A 17366-nucleotide genomic window follows, 5' to 3' on the forward strand; every position below is an offset into this window, starting at 1 on the left:
AAGTTAAAACTTCTTATTTTTAATAAAGCTTAATCACAAAGTCCATTATTCCATTGCTGTTGGTCTTCCAACAAGTTTCCTTTCAATAAAGAAAGCTTTTCTTACTTAAATCGTGCACAAATCATTATACACATTCTCTGTATAAGGCTTTTGTTGATCTCAAATAAGTTCTTTTTTTGTGTGGCGAATCCCAAGTCTCTGTTTCAATATATAATAATAATAATATATGTGGTACGCTTAATCTCAAATTAGTTATTTTGTATTTCATGAATCCTAAATCTGATCATCAATATTGAAAATTGAATCTCACTATCCATAAATAATAATAATAATAATAATAATAATATTATTATTATTATTATTATCATTATGGTACGATCGACTCTATTGAACTTGAATCGCTTAGATTTTGAGTTGGGCTTAGAAGCCCAATATTCTCTGATGTAGGCCGAAGCTTCTTTCTCGCGGCCCAAAAGGATGCTGTTGACATTTAAGATATGTGTGAGCTGACTGTGAGATGGGCGCGAGTCCCCCTCACCATGTGGCCCTCCCCCGCCGTCGCCCCCGCCTCCCACGCCATGGCGAGGATCGCCGCCCGAGCCTTCCCCATCACCACCAGATCGTCTCTCCCGCTCACTTTTTCCCCTCGGGTCGCCGCTGTGCTCTGGTGGCGGTTGCCGGGTGATCCGGCCTCCTCGTCTGCCCCTGCGGCCTCGTTTCTACCCCCGGGCATCTCCGGTGTTCCTATTAGGAGATCCTTCCACGTCTCCTGTGGGCATTTACGCTCGACCGTGCCGTTCGGTGGGTTCTTCGCGAACCTCAGGGGGTTTCGGAAGGTGAGGCGCAAGCAGGCGGCGTCGAAGAAGGAGGCGCCCAAGGACAAGCAGCTGCAGCTAGATGTGAAGATTGGTATTGAAGAAGAAATGCCCAAGGATCCCGAAGTGTTGGTAGGCATATTATATTCCCATCCTATAAACTTGTATATAAACATATTACGTCCTGGAAATTATGGCTGATGGTTAATAAATTAGATTTTTTAATTGATGGTTAATTTAGTAGGTGCTATGATTGATGGTCAATTTGTGATGATAACTTAATAATTTTAGGTTTATTTTGTCGTCTATCAAAAGATCAACATTCATGAGAACAAATGCATGATATCCATCAGGCGTTTGAGAAGTATCTGAGGAGTATATATATCCTGCATGTATCCAGTATGGGCATGGCAAACATTTCGAATTATCGTGTTTAGTGGTGTTCAGACAGTACGTGAACCTTTGTCAATGTTATTGGATGAATCAAAATGTTCCTTTTGAACTCTAGAGACAATGTTAGATGCCATAGATATGCATCTTTATTGTCTTGATTATTGCTTTTCCATGTAGCATTTATTTGCACAATTTTGAGGAAATGCACAATATTCTTATTAACAATAGGAGATATATAGTTTTGGATCATGTAATGGATGGTTGAGAAGACCATTTGGATTTTTTTTTCATTTACAGTTATATGATTGAACCAGAATTATAAATAAATATTAATCTCCCTAGACTGGATCCATGATATGATGCACTGAATAAGAAAGAATGAATATTCATTTCCACTTGCATCTAATAAAATCCTATTATAAGGAGAATCTGCAACAGATGTGAAACGTGTCTTCTAGATTTATCGTATCTCCAATGCTTATGCATATAATCATTAAGTTGATAAGTCTCTCTTATAGGAACTTGGGTAACGTTGATCATGTCATAAGATTTTCAAGTGCGATATTTACCTAACTAATGGTGAATGCCACTCTAGAAGATTTGCAGTTATGTGATCCACCTAGTTAGAAGATGATGTTCTATCGATCCTTTGATGACATTTTTGTGTTGTTAGTAGTATGACTTCATTGATTAATTTTGGTATCATTGCTTGATGATTAATTCTTTCTGAGAGGTATTTTTTTCTGCTTAGTTTTAACTATGGTTTTACCAGAGAACACAAAGTCAAGATATCTTAATTCTTAAATAATACATCGTACAAATTGCTAATTGGATTTTTTTTTTCTCTAGTCCATGTATGAGAAGCTTTTGTACGATGTGATATGAGATATCTGCTGCCAGTATCATCCTTAAAAAGGTTTAGCAGTTATGATTGTTTTTAATTTGACCCAGCCATTATCAAATGAACTTGCTCATATCTTGGCCTACAGGCATCTACCTTGTTCCAACTTCCAAAAGGTAAACTGACCTTTGAATGTTATTCATGGAAACTGAAAAACTGACTATTGTCTCTAAATTGAGGAGTTCGATACTGTTAAATTTTGGATATTTCCCTTTTATCTGGAACGAAAATGGAGAATTCTTCTTGAAAAGATTTCAATGTTTTTACTTTGTCTTTGTTTGCTAGGCGATCATTTTGACTCGGTAATCAAAGATAAAATAGTCAATTTTCATTGTTCCCTTTAAGAGTAATCTTTTCTGCCCTGATATTTTTGCAGAACATTGTCGAAATGTTAAAGCTAAATGTTCCCATGGCAATGAAAATAGCATTTGATGGTCTAAAAGACTCAGAGTACAAGACCAGGGATACCTCTATAGATGATGTTGGTAAATTTGATAAGGTTGAGCTATCTATAATGCTTTGCAATGATGATTTTATCCGAAGGCTAAATAAAGATTGGAGAGGCGAGGACCAAGCTACAGATGTTCTCTCAATATCACAGCATATAGCTGCACTTGATTTACCTGTGGTAAAAACAATGTTTTGTTTTGAAGTCTTGTCATTTTCTAATTTCATTAAATTTTTATCTGTTTATTTTTTCATGCAGCTAATGCTAGGTGATATAGTAATCTCTGTTGAGACCGCTGCTAGACAAGCAGAGGAGAGAGGTCACACCCTTCTTGATGAAATACGAATTCTCATGGTGGGATACCTATTCAGCTATCTTATCAATCATGATCATTATTTTCTTCTAAATTCATAAATTTAATCCATATATTGTAATGGATATCTACCTAATCTTCATCTAGGTTCATGGTTTGCTGCATCTTCTTGGGTTTGATCATGAGGTTAGTGATGAGGCTGAAACAGAAATGGAAAAGGAGGAGGAACTAGTCTTGAAGAGTCTTGGATGGAAAGGAAAAGGTCTAATAAAGAGTGCATTGGATACTACAGAAAATGGAAGCCTTCAGAAAGAAGATTTAGATGGTATAGTTTCCTTGGATCCTCTCCTCTCTTCTTCCCTTTGTAGAATCTACTTTTAAATGAAAGACACTGTCAGACAATGTTGCAGTTTCGATTTCTTAACAGGAATAGAGATAAAAGATTCAAAGGATGCAGGCAGCCTGCGGTTTTATAAACCCAAGTTCAGCTATATTTTTTGTGATATGGATGGTGAGTTTCTGTATCTCACGTTCAATTTGTCATTTGGTATTTTCTTAATTATGAATATTCTAACAGTTGCTTTGTGACAAGGTACACTTTTAAACAGTAAAAGTCAGATTAGTGTAACAAATGCTGAAGCTATAAAAGCAGCAGTATCAAGAGGAGTGAACATAATTATTGCTACTGGAAAGGTGAGAGACATTAATGTCTTTCCCTTTTTGGTTCTCTGTTTCTGCTACAATTGTTACCAAGAATTAGGTAATTCCGATAATATCTTGTACATAACATAAGAGGTCACTTAAGATGGTAAGTTGTTACTGTTGTTTCCTGTTAAACATTCCATTTTGGACCTGTTAGTACTGAGTAATGTTGTTCAAGACATTAGTAGATTTATGCTGATTTGATTTCCATATCTATATTCTGAAACAGACCCGCCCTGCCGTCATAAGTGCTCTGAAGATGGTTGATTTGGCTGGGAAAAATGGTGTTGTTTCTGAGTTTTCACCTGGGATATTCTTGCAGGTTTATTTATTTGACTTCAACCTGACTTTGTTGCTCATTAGACAGACACTGGCCAACCTGTTTTGAAGAAATCTTAATTCACATGCACATTTATGTTTTAATACATGCTCAAATTTCTTGGTTGATCTAATATCTGGAAGTGCCTATGTAAGATCAAAATCACAGCAATATCCTGTGCAAAAGTAACTCTATGTATTTCACCAACTTTTTGCTTTCATATTCTTGATTCTTGGGAGAAACTCAGAAGCATCTCTTGGAAAGTAAATGTAAAACATTTTATCAGGATTGTCATTGATGGTGGTAAGTATGAAATATGAATGCATCGCCATCATGTTGCTGGTCATGTATACACTAGAAACAAAATGACTTGCCTTAAGGCAACATGTTTCTCTCATAGATTCAAAAATTAATTTATGGAAGCATGTACAGTTTACATGGCTATTAAGTTGGCAAAGATAATTTAATATTTTCAATTCCTGTAGAGAATTTACATGGTCTGAAATTCAGATGTACTTGGATATGGAGTAACAATTTAAGTGATAGCAATTGTTAAGTCTCTGTTGTTGCATGAGTACCGTCGACCGTGAGTCGGCACGGCACGGCTTGATCTTGTCCCAAAGGCACGAGGTCGTCCAAGGATCCCTCATGGCAACCCCGAGCGGTGGTTGACGCAGCACCGAGGTGGCTTCGAGGTGGTCTTCAAGGTCGTTTTTGAATATTCGAGGTAGACCCAAGGTCGGGCCGAGATGGATTTCGATCTCCACAGTGGGTTCCTGCACAAAGGTCAGTGTCGGAGGGAGTTTCCTGACCCGACCCCTCCGACGCTCAAGTTAGCTCTTTTGGGGTTGTGTAGAAGGCAAAGGGTTTTGGAGAGAGGTCCGACCCCTGGGCAGGCGCCGGAGGTCGGGTTTTATACTTGGGCGGCAAAGGGGACCATCTATAACCGTCATAACGCCCTCCTCGTGACGTTTTGTCCATGTGGGCCATAGGCCCAAACAGCCATTTGTGAGTTGCCGTCCATGGAGGCTGACCGAGGGGGAACAGGTCTGAACGGCCACCCGGGGACCATTGTTCCTGGCGGTCGACAGGATCAGCCCGAACGGCCTCCCGTGGATTGTTGTCCACTGGGGTCGATAGGCCGTAATCTCCTCCACATTGTGGTCGAGTGGGGAGGTGACTTGGCCCTTACCCTCCACGTCGGCGTCTTGGTGGTGGCCAGTTGTTGAGTTGGTTTAGTCGCTAGAGTATTCCCTATCAGTCTCCTACATATATTGTTCTAAGATACAAATCTTGTTGTGGTTTAGGTATCAAGAATATTTTGGTTGTCCAATTTTATTTAAGAAAATTTCATTACGCACCTTATGTTTTCGCTTATGCATTGAAAATATACATTTTGTTCCTGTGGGATTTTTTCAATCTATTGATTGAAAATATATTGAATGCTTATAATTGTAAAAAGCCTCCTCGCCTTAAGTAAAATTACACTTTACATTGTCCTAACCCTCCCTCTTAGTTACCTTTAATCTATACCCATCCTTTTCTCCCTCCTCTCATAATGCTTTACCCATATTTACAGGGAAGCCCACCAGTCACTATATCTTGGTACTAAAGCATCTTCCCATTTGTGTTCAGCTATCCACGAATGCAGAAAAGCTTTTCTATAGTTAACTAATAATAGAATGTGGTTTTTGTAATTAACTACTGACATAAAGTATTTTTGTGTAGCTAATTGACAATATAAGGCATCTTTATATTTAACTGATTACAGGTGGATTTTGTAATGAACTGACAAATAAAAGGTATTAATACTATTAACTTGAGAATAGTTTTATCAAGCTGTTGCTTAGGTTTATTTAATTCAAGGATTAGGTAAATCTTTATGATATATTAACAAACAGAGCAAAATGAATGTTGGAGACCATGGGGAGTGAAATATAATTATCGATGAAGGAGGTTGTAAACATCAATAGTGCAAACATTATGATGAAAATTTCTGACTTTATTCTGTATGTAAGATCGTGAAATGTCCCTATAATGATTTAAAAAAATCTTATTTTCAATTTTACAATATTGACTACGAGTTTTTTCCATCTGATTTACTCTAAATTGTATTTCAGGGATTGCTTGTTTATGGGAGACAGGGTAGAGAAATTTGTAGAAGTAACTTAGACCAAGATGTCTGTAGGGAGGTAATGAGCTATCCATTCTCGTGTTCATTTCTGAGCTGATTGTTTCTTGAAAAATTTGTTAACTGCAGTGCACTTGTACCTTCATCACAAAAGTAATCAAGTATTTTTATCATGAGAACAGAAGTAAAACAAAAGTTTCTTCTGCTTCTCCAAAACTTTGATGCTTGTATGTGTTTTCTGTTCAGATCCTGTTGGTTCACCACTATATCAAAATTTAATAATTTCAAGCATATTACATACAGTATCATTTATGATTGCAACTGAAAATTTATTAATTTATAATTCAGAATAGAAACCAATAATTCACTTGAACTTTGCAATCTGGCATGTTGGTTATTTTTGTTTACTACTGACAGGCACTTTTATATTCTCTGGAGCATGAAGTTCCTCTGATAGCATTTTCCCAGAATCAGTGTTTCACATTATTTGATCATCCTTTGGTTGATTCCCTCCACACTGTATATCATGAGCCAAAGGTGGTAGCAGCACAACTCTTACCTTGCATTCCTTTTTATCTAAAATTTTATGTAGTTATGCTAATTCTTTTGCCACAGGCAGAGATAATGTCTTCGGTTGAACACCTTCTTGCGGCTGCTGAAGTGCAGGTAAGTTGCTGCACATTTTTGTCTAAAATGTGTTTTCTATTGAAGCATCTATTGTGTGCTCCAAACTGTATAATTGATTTATGTCCTGGAGTCCAGTTGATTGGTCTAGAGCTCTCTTGTTTCTTGTTTCTTTTTCTTTTGGTGCAATTCTTTGTGCCATACGAGTCAGAGACCAACAATTTCACTTGCAACTCTTCCTCTTTGCATTAGCCGATGTTTGTCAGATTCGTGGCAAAGTTTTAAATTGAGAGAGCAGAAGTTGAATTTTCTCATTGGGGTTCATTTGTGAAGTTTTAGCACTACATCCTTGTTATACTAGGGTTGAAGTTGAGATCATAAGAAAGCAGATGACTGATAATTTGCATGGATGTCTTGGTACTTCCAGAAACTACTTTTCTTTGATACTGCTGAGGGGGTTTCGACTACTCTGCGACCATATTGGGCAGAGGCAATAATGGGACGAGCAGAGGTTGTCCAGGCTCAACCTGATATGCTCGAGATTGTACCTGCTGGAACATCAAAGGGCAACGGTGTGAAAATGCTGCTGAATCACCTTGGTATTAGTGAGAAAGAGGTACAAAATTATTTTCATTTCTATAGATTCTTTTTTCTTGATACCAACCGTTTGGATATGTTGAAGATTATACTGGATTAACATTGGGTTTTGGTTTAGTTGCATATGTCGTTTTGTTCTGTGGATTGTGGAAATCTTTTACATGTATCCTCACCAAATGCCATGAATGTTGAGGTAATGAACATAAGAATGTTGAGAATCTAACCAACCTCAGAGTCCATGTGAAGTGCGTACATACAGATTTAATTGTCAAGCTGAATGGTTCCCAGCTCTAGTTTTCATTTCTTTTTATTATGATACAAAAAGAAATCTTTCGGTAAGATTGAAAAAATAATCTTTTGATAGGATTGGTCAGTTAACGACATACTTGTATCACTGCACAAAGAAGACAGCTGTGCTACCTTTCGTTAACTCATTTGGTTTTCTAGTTCTTTTTTTGTGTTTGGCACACAATTTAACTAAAGCTGTGAGCTGCTATCTTCTAAGTGCATCCTTGACGTGCCAGTCATCTGGCTAACCACTTCGTCAAGGCACATTACGAGTAAGTGGTGGTGCCATGAAGACAAGCAAGAGTCGTAAAATATGATGTGTTAAACATTCAAGTACCAACCTGTCTTACCTTTAGTTTCATGCCTGTCGGTAACCATTGCCTGGGCTGTCCATGTGATTCCAATCGTATTAGGTGGTTAGGTGGTTTTTACCTTTCTAGAATTACGATGCACAAAGTTAAGGAAATTGAGCTACAACTCAATAAAGACCTAATCTATGATAATCATATAGCCTTGATACATCATAATAGTTGCATATTTTTCTAGATAACGATTATATTTTTATTTGCTGACAGATCATGGCTATCGGTGATGGTGAAAATGACATCGAGATGCTTCAGTTAGCATCGCTAGGCATTGCACTTGCAAATGGATCGGAAAAGACGAAAGCTGTTGCGGACGTGATTGGAGCTTGCAATGATGAAGATGGTGTGGCAAAGGCTATTTACGAATATGTTTTCTGATGTTCGATTCCAGAACAAGCCGGACTGCTCGCCGCACCGCATCCTTGTTGTTCAGGGATACAAACATTCAAATTCAAATCTATTATAAGCATAAGAAGAAAACCAACATTACTTGGGTTATAAAAGTTATAACTCAAGTTTTAGGTCATTGTTTTCGCGGTGGAGCTGGAACCAGTTCACCATTTGTTGCATGCAAATTATTGCCATTCATTTTCTTTAGGGTCTTCCTTTTTCGATGTCACCAAACAGGCTATCATTTGTATTGGAATGAAAAAGGTTTGCATCATCTAATAAGCTCTGCCTGTGTCGAGATGTTATCGGAGCAGATTGCTGCCATCTGAGCATGTGAACTGGGCCTGCATGTCAAGCCCAAATGGGCCGGAACTTGGAGTCCATCACACGTGTGAATCAACATGTACGGTCCTCCAGTCACATAGTTCTTGATGTTGCTAATTTGCATACATGCTTTTATCATCCATCAAAATCATGTATATAATAATCATATCACGCAAGACGAACATTAAAATTATACCAAATTTATAATATGATTGCTATAATTAACTATTTCAATCCTTTCATCTACCATATCACTAAGCCAAATGATGTTTCTTTCTAAATCCTTAAAATTTCTCCATTAAGAAAAGAGGTTTTCTTAGCATATGGCATCTCATGAGATTTAAAATATTCATAAAAATCTATAGTGGTTAATATATCTGCCTTTTTTAGTATAAAAATCCATGAGAGAAGTGGGAAAGGAAAGGAAGTTTCTTACCATATATATATTATTTATATATTCAATATACTCAAATGTTATGTTTGATTATTTTTTTTAGTTCGATTAATTAGAACTTCTCGAATAATTGAGATTTATGATTTTGTTATCGTTAATGTTGATGTTAGAAAACGCCTATAAATAATATTCGTGGAAGTCGAGACATAAAAGAGTAGAACCCCTCAACCTCGAATCCATATCCCACCAAGTCACCACACGGCACGAATCACGAGCAAATGGGTTGGCCATTCGGATGGGTTTCAGATCTGAGATGGAAAGAGACGTGTTCTAAAACCCAATCCATCGATCGCGGCTTGTAGTCAGTCGTATCTTCCTCCTCAAACCACGCGGTTGTTGGAATCCAATTCCAAAATAAAAGCAAACTATCACGCCCCCGCCCTCGAGATCTCTCATTTCCTTTTGCTTCTTCCCACGAATTCAATCCCCCCAGAAGATTAAGCTTAGTTTCTCCTCCTGATCTCGTTCCAATTCTCTTCCCGTTTCTGCCGAGGGAAAAAGGAAAGATCATCCGATTCCTGTTTTAGTGTATTTGGCCGTTTTCTTTCCTTCGATTTATAGACCGATCTGGTCCTGAGTCGAGATCAGCTGATTGATTCGGGAGGCTAGCAGAAGCGGATTGATTAGGGCGAGGAAGCTTTGGGAGGATTTGAAGCCCTAGGTTCTCGAATCCGGCGGCAAGACCGGGGTTTGGCTCGATTGAGGTCTTTGAGTCGAGCGGGAGGTTAGGGTTTTGATTCGTTCTGTTGCCATAATGGGGAAGGTCGCGGTCGGGGCAGCTGTGGTGTGCGCGGCGGCGGCCGTCGCCGTGACGGCGCTCGTGGTGCGCCATCGGATGCGGAGCGCCGAGCGCTGGGTCCGTGCTGCCGCGGTGCTGAGGGAGCTCGAGGAGAAGTGCGCCACCCCGGTTGAGAAGCTTTGGGAGGTGGCCGACGCGATGACGAAGGAGATGCACGCCGGGCTCGAGTCGGAGGATGTGAGCAAGCTCAAGATGATCATTAGCTACGTCGACAAACTCCCCACAGGGTAGGAGCTCACATCCTTCTTTCTCCATTCTCATGTAAATTGATGCATCAACCTTGCAGTGGTAGATTCAACAAATTCACATCTTGTGCTTCTTGATCACAACCTTGACAGGGATGAGAGAGGGTTATTTTATGCGTTGGACCTTGGAGGAACCAATTTTCGCGTCTTGCGCGTGCAGCTAGGAGGAAGGGAAGGGCGTGTTGTCAGGCAAGAGGCTAAGGAGGTTTCAATACCCCATGATTTGATGGTTGGAAGATCTGATGTAAGATTCAGATACTTCTTTTGTGCTTTTCTCTACCCATATAATTGTTCGGTCTGATTCTAAGTATTCCCGACTTTTGATTATGTCACACCAGGAACTATTTGATTTTATCGCTTCAGCTTTAGTGAAGTTTGTTGATTCGGAAGGTGAAGATTTTCACCTTCATTCTGGCAGGCAGAGAGAACTCGGCTTCACCTTTTCCTTTCCGGTCAAGCAAACTTCTGTTGCTTCAGGCACTCTAATCAAATGGACAAAGGGTTTCAACATAGATGGCATGGTAGACTCTTAAGTACCTTCATGTCTAATACAAGGAAGTTCTAATTTTACCTTTGTATGAGTTAATTAGGTCACATGTTGGTCGAAGGAGCTATGCTACGGTGGAAATAAGTTGTGTTAACTTTTGCATTTGTTAACCATGAATTTTGTGTATACTAGACTGCTGCTTTATTCAAAGGAGTAACCTCCTTCCTCACCGTCTGCACTTTGGGCTATCTGGGTGATGTGTGCACTTTCAGATGACAATGTTAAAATTGGTAGGGATATGTGTTCATAGGATGTGATGGAGTATTATTGATCTTTTCCGCTGCAAGCCTTCTCCATTCGAGCTTGGGGCCAAAATTAATTAGATTTCAAGATAAGCATGCTTTGTTGTTGTTACAGAAGATTAAAATATTTCTGCTCTCTACTCTCTCGTTTCAGTAATCCCTTGTTAGGAATTATCTGGATTTAAACTATTAGTCTTTTTCCAGTATTTTTGTTCTGGAACTATTATTCTAAATTTAATTGTTTGTTGATGCATGACAAAAGAATAATTATATATTGTTAATTTGGGAATGATATATGGTGATTAGAACTCTCCTGTTTGTGTGAAGGCAGGTTGGGGAAGATGTTGTATCTGAATTGAATAAGGCCCTACAAAGACAAGGTCTTGATATGCAAGTTGCAGCTTTGGTGAGTTCCTTCTAGCATTTCCTTTTTTATTTCATTATAAAGAAGGAAAACTTTGTAGTATAAGGTTTTAATATGTAAATTTTCTGTGATTTTATCTCAATCTTTTTTACTAATGTTATTTGAATGAAATTAAAGAGAATGATTTCCTTTAATTCAGGTTAATGATACAGTTGGAACGCTAGCTGGTGGCAGGTATGATGATACTGATGTTGTCGCTGCTGTTATATTGGGTACTGGTACTAATGCAGCATATGTTGAGCGTGCTGATGCAATTAAAAAGTGGAAAGGTCCGCTTCCTGGATCGGGAGAAATTGTAAGTTGAGAGCTGAGTCGAGCAGAACCCAGAACAATAACTTTGGAATCTGTGGTCTTATATTGTAAACTAGTCTTTCGTTAGCAATTGAAACTCTAGTAGAGCATGCGGTAGAATATGGTAACTTCTGTTTCATTCAATAAATCTCATTGGTTCATGTTTAAGATTGTTTGTGAATATTTCCTTGCCCTTCTAGGTCATCAACATGGAATGGGGAAATTTTAGCTCCTCTCACCTCCCAATGACAGAATATGATACTGCATTAGATGTTGAAAGTTTGAATCCTGGTGACCAGGTAACAACTTCACTTGTTACCTTGAGCAGCCTAATTTCTTTTTATCCTTCAAATTTGTGTGATATGTAATCCAAGGTACTTGTCATGTTCAGATCTTTGAGAAGCTAATTTCAGGAATGTATCTTGGTGAAATTGTCCGAAGAGTCCTGCTGAGATTAGCTGTACAAACTGCTTTATTTGGAGATAATGTACCCCCACAACTTGAAATTCCATTCGTATTACGGTATGGTTTCTGTGGCCCCTTGCATGAAGATAATATCCATTGTTCTCTTGAGCATAGATTCAACTCAGTCTCCTTTCTCTCATATGATGGACCTTACCGTGGCATTTATGTGTAACCAAGGCTGAGCCTTGGTGCCATGCTAATATTGCTCCTTTGACTTAACCCAACACCTGATGGGATGACCTGGGTGTCAAGGTTTTGTATAAACAAACTTCCAACTTGGGGTTAGGCTACATATGTTGACCCCATGTCAGCAGGAGTCTCATTCACTAGACCGCTCTTGTCATATTATAAAGCATTATCATAATTAACCTTTAATGCAAATCAACATCTGGTATATTCTTTATTTTCCTACATGTCTTGGCTCTAGATCATGCTAACGGGTACAAAGGCTCTTGAATATTGTGGGCTATGGCAATCTTTTGTGCAGTTTGCTTGCTCGTTGGTTCAGGCAAGAGTTATATTACACATCTTATCAATATGTTTCTTTTGGATACCATTTAATTTTCAATACCAAGAGCACGTAGCAGTAGTATTGTAACTGTGATTAGAACCATTATTACTGACTGTTGTTATTATATTCTTCTGGGGGGTGCATATGGGCAGTATTTGTGCCAATTTCATGACGGGAAGAGGTTGTACATCATATTAGAAGTGTTGCAGTCATTGGTTTGTGTGAGGCCTTGATTATTAGTTTTTTGTATCTTACCTTCTCTGGCTCTCCTACTAAAAAAAAAAGTATAGCTTCAAATTTGCTTTTTATATGCAAAAAGTTTACATGTGAATGACTGCCCCTTAGCACTGTAGTATCTGCAGAGGTTTTTTACTTTTGCCAGCTTTTGGAGATTCAGTATCTTGGCATTTTTTTTCATTATTTTCCTATGTAAATCATTGAAACTAAATTATTCCATTGCAACATTACTCTCAAGCCAATTTTCTGGTCAACCAATTTCCTGGTTAACAAACGTGCTCCAATTTTGTCATAACTTATTTTTTCACGATTCATGAGGTGTAACATGATTGATGACTATCAAGCTACACACTTTTCTTCAAATAATAACCATTGAATTGAACATAGTAGAATAACATTAGGTAGCAACCACGTCTATCGAGAAACCAATTAACTAAGATTTGTAGGATGCCATTGATGTTATTCTTTGTTATTGTTGGGTGCTTCTGATGGTTCATCGTATCAAAACATTGAGACAGAAAATGAATAGAAGCTATGTTTTAGGCATAGTGTGTGCCTAGTAAAGTACCTAGATCATGACTAGGGTTTCATGTTGCACATAATGCTTTGTCCTTTACTCCTTTAACCTACTTCTTATTCCACGTTGGCCATATTACTGATTACTCAAACTGACAAAGCATAAATGGCGGGTCATCATTATTTTTGTCTTTGTTGCATGTCATGAACTGAAGTTTCATTCATGCATATTACATCTATACTTTCTATGTTGACATAAAATAAGGCAATGTAAAGATTTTCCTCATTTCTGATTTGTTCCGTTGATATGATGTAAATGATGAAAGTCAATAGTATTGCATTGTGCCTGCCAATAAATATAATAATGTTATGGTATCATTCTTTTTAGGACATTGTTTGCCAATAAATATAATAATGTTATGGTATCATTCTTTTTAGGACATTGTTGCAGGTTTCCTGCTTGATCCTGTCGTATTTGTTTCTTAAGTACGCAAGCTGATGTTAAAAGAAAAAGAGTCAACTTTATGATTGTGTGGGTACTGTGTAGACAGGATTCAAGCATAAGTTGCAACCGAGTTTTCAACTTTTTCGTAATTGTGTTATGACTAGACAATCGGCACTGCTCCTGTCGATCAAATTTGTGATAACCAATCTCCTGCTGACTTTTGCTTTGTTTTTTACTTTTGGGTCCTTATTTAATGGATCGGTTGACTCACCCTTTCGGTTTGTTATCTGAACAAGTACGCAATTTATGGTTTGTAGGACACCAGTCATGTCCGCTATGCATCATGACACTTCAGCTGATCTCAAAGTTGTCGGGGCCAAACTGAAGGAATTCTTGGGGGTACAATCCTTTACATTTTCCCTAAATCTCATATTCCGCAGCCAGTTTTTTTTTTTTACTGTCTTTGTTTTTGCCTGAAGTCCAGATTTCTAGCACCTCCTTGAAAGCGAGAAAAGTGGTTGTCCAGATCTGTGATGTCGTTGCCAAGCGTGGGGCTCGGCTGGCTGCCGCAGGCATAGTTGGGATTCTGAAGAAGCTGGGACGGGATGGCAGTGGCATGCGAAGGACAGTGATCGCCATGGACGGTGGGCTTTACGAGCATTACACTGTATTCAGAGAATGCTTGCACGGCGCCCTGAATGAAATGCTTGGAGATGAGGCCTCTTCGTCTGTTGTCGTCAACCTCACTAACGATGGATCAGGCCTTGGCGCGTCTCTTCTTGCAGCCTCTCACTCTCGGTACCTTGAACAGTCCTAAGAGGATTCCAATACAAAATAAAATAAGGAAACCTGCGGTTTCTGCTTACCCTTTTCTCTGTTGTCGAAAAAAAGAATGTTTAGGTTAACACTTCGGTGGTGTCGTCGTGAATGTATAAAAGCAGGACCAGAAGCGGGCTTGTGGATGATGCTGCCGGTTTGTCCTGCCAATTTTTTTGCTCTTCTGCAGAGTGGCATTGCGGTTAGCCTTTTTATTCTGTTATGTTTCTTCTCCATATTGTCCCACAAACTATTGAATAAATTAGGGATCGGTGACCTTCAAATTGGCTTCACTGGATATCCCGATTCAGCCAAAAAGGTCTTCGTGTAGTAATTGTATGTGGTTGAAGACCTGCACCTGAGTCAGCGAGACATGCAAACCAAGTCGGAAGTTTTGGTCTTTGTGTCAAAATGCAAGCTATGTGATAACAAGATCTAGTCGGAAAATGAGAAATTCGTTATGAATTCATCTAACTGCACGAAAATTTGTTATGCGTTCTCCTTTCATTAGGTGAGGTGAACTGACATCAGTAGCTAACTAAGATATGTAAAGCGGCCTAATCACAGGGGAAAACCGAAGGAAGGGTTAACAGCGGAGCGTACCAGAAGCATTTTGGGAAATTTAGAGCTGGTTTTGGTATTCGGGGAGAGAGGTAATCTGCTTCTTCAAGCCCTTCCTCTTACGGATGTCGATCACGAGCCTCATCCGATAGATCGGAAGACATCAGGACCCAGCGGTCAAAGACATACTGGGTGAACGCCTGGCTCAGAGCAGTGAGAACCCAATCGATTCGACCACCGGAAGATGAGCCGTGATGTTATAGAGCGAAGTGGCCGGCCTCTGCATCGAGAGCAAAGAGGAAAGCGATCCGAGTATTTACCCATTGTATGTATGGTTTCGCTGCAAGTCATCATTCTACATGCCTTAGGACTGCAAATCCGTTGTCACAAACAAATAAGTCATCGTGTGCGTCTCAATCTCATCGACAAGAAACAAGAAGCCGAACTACGGTTCCAGCAAAAAAAAAAAAAATCATATACGAGCAGTTCTTCTACGAGCATAATCGAACCATGTTAAACCTCGTCGATACATCTCGCGATCAAGCGGCAGATGAGACGGATGAATCCAAATCGCAAACCAATCGTCCAAGCAAGAGTCTGAAGCAAGCGAAAGAACGAAGAAAGAACCTAAGGACGACACCACCCTCGCAAACGCTGGAGAGCTCTCTCCCTCTCTCTCTCCCCCTCCCTCTCAGAGTAACCGCATCATGTGTCCGTTCAGCAGTTATTTATAGTGCTCCGACGCTCAACAGCCAACCGATGAACCGAGTCACCTCATCACACGATGCTCCGCAGCGATCGCTCGTCGCGGTACGTCGGATGGAAACAGCTTCTCATCAGGACCGTTCCTTGTTAATGGGTCTCTGTATTTATTGGGCTCTTAACGGGCCCATGCCCTATACCCGTAAGCCAACTCTGTCCCAACCAAATAGAAGCCATAAGCTTCTATTTTGGAGTATCGTCCAGATTGGAACATCTTCCAAGTTAAGTGTCTTAATCCATCATTATTGTCGTTACCATAGTGCAAGTTTCCTCTTCTTTTCTCTCCCTCTACCCACCTCTTATTGCATCACCAACACCGCCAAACTCATTTATATTTAGAGAGAGAGAGTCAAACCAGTAACTCTTGTGTGGTGCTGCCTGCTGTCGCAAGAGAGGCAAATAGCGTCGGTTCGGCACCGGATTCCCAACCAACCACCACCACCTAATAAGTGTTGCTGCACTTGACACGAATCTCACATGCCATGGATCATTATCGTGCCAATTCCAACCACATATGTAAAGGCTGCCTCTGTGCACCCCATGTGGTCACCGTGCATCAGCTCGGCATCTCCATGGCTGGTGCGCTTTGGAACAGCGACGCCTTCCTTCCCGTCTTTAAAGCCTATCCTCCTCATCGACCCGTGTGCTGATGGTCATGATGTGGCTTCCACGACGCGGTTAGGGCTAACATAAAGTATGCACATGAGAGAGACGCGTGAAAGCGGAAAGGCTGGTCGAGTGAGTCCCTTGGGATCATCGTTACCAGCTCTTTAATCGCATATGTTAAGTGGGAAAGAATGGGTATCAAAGAATCCTTATTCCGTTGGTTTTCTTTGGGCAACACGAATAGCGAGTTTGACTCTTCCACGAATGGAGAACTCCGTCACCGTTGTCTGCCGAGTTGGTTGGTGGCGCAATAGGCCGGCGTTTGTGGTTTCAACTACACATATTATCGCTTTCGTAGGGCTGAATTTTATTTTTATGGTTGTAAAGAAGTTAGGCATGAAAATAATATGTATGAATTTGACATCTTTTGTATTTAATTAATTAGTCTGCTTCGAATTTGAATAAAAAAATAATTTATGATTTAGCAATCAAAATCCTATTTTATTTATATGTATATATATATATGTTGATCGTATTCTTCAACCTAAATAGAGTTATACGATGAATAAGATAAATATATAATCAGTAATATTAAGATTTTATGGATATAACACGGAGATATTATTCGTTTAGTAATAAAATATTTAATAAGATCATTTAATCTCATATTGATTAAAGAATAGATACCAAAGGTTCGTAAGTTCATCGAATCTCTTTTATTTTGAAAGATGTTTTTTAAAGTTCACGTGTTCTAAAAAGAACAAAATTATACGAATACATTCGTCGTCCAAAATAGATAATTCCTCGTGAGTCTTTATTAGATTGATGTTAGAAT

General features: G+C 39.2%; 2 protein-coding genes and 1 long non-coding RNA gene across 5 annotated transcripts; 2 read left to right on the forward strand and 1 right to left on the reverse strand.

The window, feature by feature from the left end:
* Window positions 1–505: 505 nt before the first annotated feature.
* On the forward strand, window positions 506–8560 carry LOC135634354 (endoribonuclease YBEY, chloroplastic-like). Its single transcript, XM_065144764.1, has 12 exons — window positions 506–947; window positions 2486–2737; window positions 2816–2911; window positions 3018–3195; window positions 3298–3381; window positions 3463–3563; window positions 3802–3894; window positions 6012–6083; window positions 6440–6559; window positions 6638–6688; window positions 7074–7262; window positions 8107–8560. Exons 1-12 carry the CDS (start codon window positions 540–542, stop codon window positions 8272–8274), a joined length of 1812 nt encoding a protein of 603 aa, XP_065000836.1. The 5' UTR covers window positions 506–539; the 3' UTR covers window positions 8275–8560.
* A 693-nt stretch (window positions 8561–9253) lies between these two features.
* Window positions 9254–14820, forward strand: LOC103979715 (hexokinase-2). The gene is made up of 9 exons (XM_009395900.3): window positions 9254–10090; window positions 10202–10352; window positions 10447–10629; window positions 11229–11303; window positions 11461–11616; window positions 11813–11911; window positions 12004–12134; window positions 14104–14185; window positions 14271–14820. Exons 1-9 carry the CDS (start codon window positions 9819–9821, stop codon window positions 14601–14603), a joined length of 1482 nt encoding a protein of 493 aa, XP_009394175.2. The 5' UTR covers window positions 9254–9818; the 3' UTR covers window positions 14604–14820.
* On the reverse strand, window positions 14143–16785 carry LOC135633139 (uncharacterized). 3 transcript variants are annotated; one of them, XR_010494914.1, is made up of 3 exons: window positions 15206–15865; window positions 14695–14960; window positions 14143–14599 (listed from the first exon to the last, which is right to left on the reverse strand). It is a non-coding gene; the product is annotated as an uncharacterized LOC135633139 (long non-coding RNA). The 3 variants fall into 3 exon arrangements; XR_010494915.1 differs by having other exon boundaries at window positions 14143–14786; window positions 14880–14960; window positions 15206–15864; XR_010494913.1 differs by having other exon boundaries at window positions 14143–14960; window positions 15206–16785.
* Window positions 16786–17366: the final 581 nt, after the last annotated feature.

The sequence above is a fragment of the Musa acuminata genome, chromosome BXJ3-3, assembly GCF_036884655.1.
Source record: "Musa acuminata AAA Group cultivar baxijiao chromosome BXJ3-3, Cavendish_Baxijiao_AAA, whole genome shotgun sequence".
Lineage (NCBI taxonomy): Eukaryota > Viridiplantae > Streptophyta > Magnoliopsida > Zingiberales > Musaceae > Musa > Musa acuminata.